The sequence below is a fragment of the Heterocephalus glaber genome, unplaced genomic scaffold, assembly GCF_053883595.1.
Source record: "Heterocephalus glaber isolate CG9 unplaced genomic scaffold, H.glaber_assembly_v1.0 deba00001610, whole genome shotgun sequence".
Taxonomy (NCBI): Eukaryota; Metazoa; Chordata; class Mammalia; order Rodentia; family Bathyergidae; genus Heterocephalus; species Heterocephalus glaber.
In genome coordinates, this window is record NW_028258381.1 from 8,717,238 (window position 1) to 8,723,237 (window position 6,000).

Sequence of the window (6,000 nt, forward strand, 5' to 3'; positions counted from 1 at the left end):
TTCAGTGCTGACATTTGTTTCACTCCGTGTCTCTGTGTATTTTTCTTTTTTGTGGTTCTCGGGATGGAGCCCGGGGCCTTGTAAAAATTAGGCAAATACTGTATCCCTGAGCTACCCTCCAGCCCTGGCACATGACGTTTCATTAAAAGTATTGTTCACAGGCCGGGGATTTAGCTCAGCAGTTCTGCCACCTGCCTCACAAGCGCAAAGTCTAGAGTTCGATCCCTGGTACCAAAAAAAAAAAAAGTATTGTTCACAAGCAAGGATTTCCACCTACTGTGGAAATTGCATATATTTTAGGTTTTTTCAGTATAGGTGACAGAATCCAGGGCTTTCACACTGAGCCACATTCCAGCCCTTTCTAGTTTTTTATTTTGACATAGGGTCTCAGTAAGTCATTAAGTGCCCCAAGCTGGGCTTGCACTTGAGGCTTCCTACCTCAGCACCCATCTATACTTTTTGTACACACTTGAAGACAGTTTCTGAGCTATGTGTGCACATGTACACTAATGAAAAATGCAACCTGGCTACAGACAGAGACCGTAAATATCAGCGATAGAATAGCTTTCTCTTCCCGCCACAGCGTCACTAGTTCTCTCAGGGTAAAATGTAAAGAGAAGTACTTGGTGGGTGACCACGGCTAAGAGCTCTGCTCTCCCTTCTCCTCTGATGCAGCACCCAGCACCTGTTCGGCTGGTCAGGCCCTGGCCTTGGCCCCGCGGGTCAGAGCTAAACCCTGGCGTCTGCAGGGGCTCAAGGGTTACAGAATCAGCCACGGCGCAGCCTGCACTTGTACAGTTGACTCAGGTGTGACTCGCTGCATCTCGCACTGCCCTGGCCAGAGCTGCTCTCCTGTGCCTGCCCTCTCCTCCAGCAGCGTCCTGGCTCTCAGCTGCTCCTGCAGACTCAGAAACCTGGGAGACAGTGCTGCTCACAGCTAGGGGCCGCTCCCCAAGTGGACCATAGAGTCTCTTTCGTTTCCATGTAGGGCAAGTGAACGCCTCTTAGTTTGGGTCATTATCGATACATACATCCAACAGCAGGAATGAACATGCATTTATAATGTAGCCAGCGTGAGGGATTTATCGCTCTTACGCTGTGTAAGTGCAGAAGGAACAAGGAGTCCAGCGCTCAGCGGCCGGCGCAACCTTCTAACCCCCAGCGGGCCGAGCTGTCTGCTCCGCTCCGCTGCCCTCTGCCCAGGGTTTGCAGGCGGAAGTGAGCGGCTCAAAGTGGGTTTCCATACCTGATTGCGGACTTTGTTTGGGGATCCTGGCCACGGCCTGCGGGCTGGAGGTGGAGTGCGTTCGCTGGTTGGCAGAGCTGTGGGCCAGGCTGGGGAGGGCGGCGGAGGCGTTCTTGCGAGGCTTCGCGTCCTGCAGCCACATGGGCGAGGCTTCGAAGGCCTGCATCCTGCGGGCGTGGCTGTTGGCGTTGACCTTCAGGTAGGCCTGGGCCTTGTGCTCCCGAAGCTCCCCGTAATTGGCATCCGTCACCCTGCACTCGTAGAGACCTTCATCCTTTTTCCTCACTTTGGAAATCTGAAGCTTGTGGGAGATGTCATTGCCTTGGACTTTCACTGTCTGAAAAATTGCAGGTGAGAAGAGAAAGCGCGACGTCAGATGATTTTGCTCCTTTCTGTATCCTCCACCTGCTAGGGCTGGAGAATAAGGGTTTTGGTGCACTGCTCGCCCCCTAGCGTCAGATCTGCAGTCTGTGTCACTCTAGTCTACAAGCAACCGCTGCACAGATGGCTGGTTCAGAGCAGCAGGACCAGGGGCTGCGTGCTCCCCACTTCCGGCCGGCGGAGCAGGACTGCTTTCTCCTCACAAGACTGCCTCTGGTCTGCCTGGTTAGCTCAGCCGGGTGAAGGGCAAACCAGTGACTGCTTCTACGATTTATATACTCTTCTCTTCAGTGTGGGCCATAATCAAATCCCCTGAAATCTGGGAGATCATACAGGTTTTGTTCGTCGTAACAAATTAAGTGAGGATAGACTTTTATTCCAAATTGGATCACGACTAGAGGTACAGTCAGAAAAGATGTGCTATTATTATGCTTCCTCACAAAGTGCTGTCACAGTCTTCCTGTGGTCCGTCTGGCCTGGTGGGCTGGCACACGTGAATATCACCCTGAGCTTCGAGGCTCAGAATAAAGATGCCCTGCCTCTGCAGGGGCTCGTGGGTAAATACTGGTTTGATTTTAATAACTGAAATAGACCTTTTTTATCCCAGATTAACAGTGAGATCATATGTCTCATACATTTAATAGTAAAACTATAATTATATATGAGTGTCATGATCGGAACAGTTGGATATGACATGTTATTTACACTTGCAGAACGATATTTGAGATTTAAGGATTTGGTTGATTTTGAAAGACAGAAATGAAAGGGGAGGCAGAAAGACATTTATTCTGCTAAACGCTATTGCTCACTGAAATTAATCATTAATGAAACCAGAGAAGTATTCATCTTTTTAATGATGTGTGTAAGCGCATTACAAAAATAACATTTGGACCATAACTGCAAGTGTGTGTATGCGAGAAATTTCATATAAACAAGCACCCTAATACTGCAAAATAACAGAAGGTCGTTCTCCATCTATTCTGGGTCAAATATCCTTCTGAAATTTGAGTTGGTCAGGGTATCTCTCTCCTTACTGTTCCATTTTACAGTACAGTTAATTGAGGCTTATTCTGAGCCAGTGATTCTCAACACTACATGGAGTCATGTGGGGAATGGTTATGAGCAATTTTTCTTGTTTAATGAAGAAGTAATAATCCTACACGTCTAGGGGTTGGAGCTTCACCAATTTTAAATAAAAACTTTCTTGGACATTCCAATAACTGCTCATTCAGGACACATGTTCAAGGTCACAGCATGGGTACACTGGGCACCAACTACCTCCTGCCACATTCTGTTCGTGTCTGGACCTCTGTCCGATTCTCTAGGTTTCGTGAACTAATACTGTCAACAGTGGTATGCACGGTTGTGTCTGACTGTATGCATCTTGGGCTGTTTTTGTCACTGGTCTGTGGAAGACATGGGCATGGGTGAAGGGGACATGATGAACAGCCAGCCCATGGACTCTAAGTACACGTGTCTGTGAAAAGCGACACCTGCTGCTTGCTATACCAATAAAACTTATTACACTGTGTTTTAGAAAAATTGAAATGGAAATATTCTAAAATGGAAGTGGTTTGATGAGCTATAAATTGGAGTTTGTTTTTCTATTTGGCTGTTGAGTTCTCTTCCGTGTTGAGAATATGTATTTAGTTCAGATTGTGATTCTTTGCACAATATATTTTTACACTATTAATTGCAATGTAACCCAAAACTTATCCCACTTTATGTTATTGTAAGAGTCAATATAAATGTTCTTTTTAAATGCCGACCATTGGGCTTTTAGATTTCTAAAAAATAATCTATTCACAGTCATCAGATTTTTTCCCTTTGTAATATATGAGTGGTTCATTTCTGGTAGTAAAAGTTGTTTACTATTGATCAAGTTAAGCCGTATGAGTAATATAAGGTTAATCTGCATGGCTTTGAGGGATAGTGAAAGAGTAAGATTTTCATCTTTTCTCACTTTCCACACAGCCATTAAGAGTAATAGCCAACAGCAGAGGTATGTCTTTGTACTTTCAATAGGTCAGCCTCCTCTAGCAGCGCTTTAGACTTGCATTTGCTTTTGGGTCCTGTTTTCATGATTCTGTGCCCTATCTACCGCTGTGAGTGAGGCCCGGCTCTTTATTAATTTCCTCCCGGCAGGTGTCACGGGTGCCTCTTTCTGGGGATAACTAACGTCCCGCTACCCCAGGTCTGGCAGACAGGAGAAATCCAGGCTCTGCGCTCTCCAGCCACAGGGCTCTCTGGTGAAAGCGCAGACGCTCCGGGTTAGGCCGACCCGGGTCGCACCTAGCCGGAGCCCCTGCCGCCCGCGCCTGACACTCACGCTGATCTTGGTGCCGTCCAGGTCCGGGTCTCGGTCGGGCAAGAGCTCCGCCTGCGGGACAAAGACGGGGCGTCAGGCTGCTGCGGGTCGGCGCAGGGCGGCAGCTCCCGTCCCTCGGTCAGGGCCCGTCTGCCCCGAGGTCCGAGGTCCAGAGGACTGGACCCTCCCAGCAGCCTCAGGACTTCGCTCCTCCTCCTCCCCCGCCCACCCCCCTCCGCATCCCCCCCTCAGTCTCGGTCTCCCCACAGCTGGCCCGGCTGGGGTGACGGACGGCACCGCGGGCCTCCGGACTGGAACAGGACGGGGCGGGGCTCGCAGGTCCGGATGGACTCCTCGGAGCTCCTCCTAGCCCGCACCCCTGGCGTCTTCAGCCCCGAGCGCCCCCGGGTCCCCGGGTCCCCGGCAGCCCCCGGCCGGGCTGGGGTGCGCACTCGAGAGCGGGCGGCGAGGGCCGGGCCGGGACCCCACCTGCAGGCCGCCCTCGGGCGCCGCGTCCCCGGGCCCGCGCAGGAACCACCACTGGATCTCCAGGTAGACTGAGGCGGCGCCGCTCTGGAAGGCGCAGCTCATCTCCACGTTCTGCCCCTCCGTGGCCGTCACGTTCCGCGGGAACTCGGTGAATTTGGCTGCAAGACAGAAGCGCGGCTCTGCGTCTCCATCTCCGCCCGGCCCGGGACCGCCCCGACCCCGCCCGCCCGCCCGCTCGGCCTCGCCTCGGCCGCTCTGCCGCCGGAGCCACCGAGCCGGCCATCCCCTCCCTGCGGCCGGGCCGCCGGGGACCCCGACCTTCCGCCAGCCTGCAGCGCCCACAAACTTCGAGGGCTCGGGTCCGGACGCCGCGGAGGGGCGCTGCAGGCTGCGAAGCGCGTGCTGCGGCCGCAGGCGGGGTCCGCTCGCCGTCCGGAGCCCAGCGCCCCCGATCACCTCCACGCCGCCCCCTCGCGCCCGCACCGCGAGCCCACGGTGGGCGACGCGCAGACCTCGGGCTGAGCGCGGCGGAGAGGCGGCCCCGGGGTGGGGACGGCGACGCGGCGCTGGTCCCGCCGCTCTGGGCCGCGTGCGGCGCCTCCCAAAGCGGCCTGGCCTGGGATGCCGGGCGCAAGCCGCTCTGGCCGGGCAGGGGCTGAGGCCTGCGGGGCGACTCGGGGTGAGCGCCCGCCTGGCTCTGGGGAGCCCGCCGCCGCCCGCGGCCCGACCGGAGCCGAGCCGCCCCCTTCGCTCTGCCCGCGGTCCGGGCGCCGCGCGGCTCCGTTCACGGCTGGAGGCTCCAGCGGGGCAGTGGAAGCCTGGCTGCTGCGCGGGCGGCCGGGCCGAGCCCCCAGCTGTGTGGCGAGACCCCGCACACGCACGCACACACGCACGCCCGTGCTTGTGCCCTGCGGGGAGCGCAGCTGCTCGCGGGCACCAACTCGCCTTCCCGAGCCTCGCTCGCCTGCAATCTACTAAACTTTAAGGGAAAAACGCCCAGCAGCACGGAGCACACGACAGACCACTGGCGGCCACGGAGCCTCGCTCGTCGGCCGTGCACTCTTGAGTGCAGGAACACACGCACACGCGCGCACACACGAGCCAGTGTGCACTCCGCGCACACTTACCTTGGGAGCAGAGCCCTGGTTGCACACACACAGCCGAGAAGAAAACCAGCCCCACCGCCGCCAGGACCCCCATCATTCCCGGAGCAGGGGGCTCATCAGCGCCCCGCGGACCGGTGCGGAGAGCGGCCCCGCTTCACAGCCCCGCGCGCGCCCCCGCCGGCATCCCGCGCCCGGCCCGGCCAGCGGCTCCGTGCGCACCGGCTCGCGCGCCCGCCTCGCCGCGCAGCTCCCGGCAGCTCCGCTCGCCCCCGTCGGCTCCTTCTGCGCGATCGCGGCCCTAGCCCGCGCTGGCCGCGAGTGGGGAGCGGAGTGGGCAGGGCGCGCGGACTCGGCTGCAGCAGGCTTAACCCCCTGCGCGCCGTCGGCTCGCCCGGCCCGGCCGGCCCAGGTTGTGGACTCCGCGGTTCCGGCCGGGCGCGGGGCCGGGCGCAGGGCTGCAGCGCCGGCGG

At 57.0% G+C, this 6,000-nt stretch overlaps 1 protein-coding gene across 1 annotated transcript in view; it reads right to left on the reverse strand.

Annotated features, from left to right (window-relative positions):
* Vstm2a (V-set and transmembrane domain containing 2A) overlaps positions 1-5,761 on the reverse strand; it is a 28,638-nt gene extending 22,877 nt beyond the window's left edge. The window contains 4 exon segments of the mRNA XM_004839843.3: positions 1,247-1,583; positions 3,957-4,007; positions 4,425-4,582; positions 5,552-5,761. Coding sequence (XP_004839900.2) covers positions 1,247-1,583; positions 3,957-4,007; positions 4,425-4,582; positions 5,552-5,627 — 622 coding nt within the window. The 5' untranslated portion in view covers positions 5,628-5,761.
* Between the last annotated feature and the right edge of the window lie 239 nt (positions 5,762-6,000).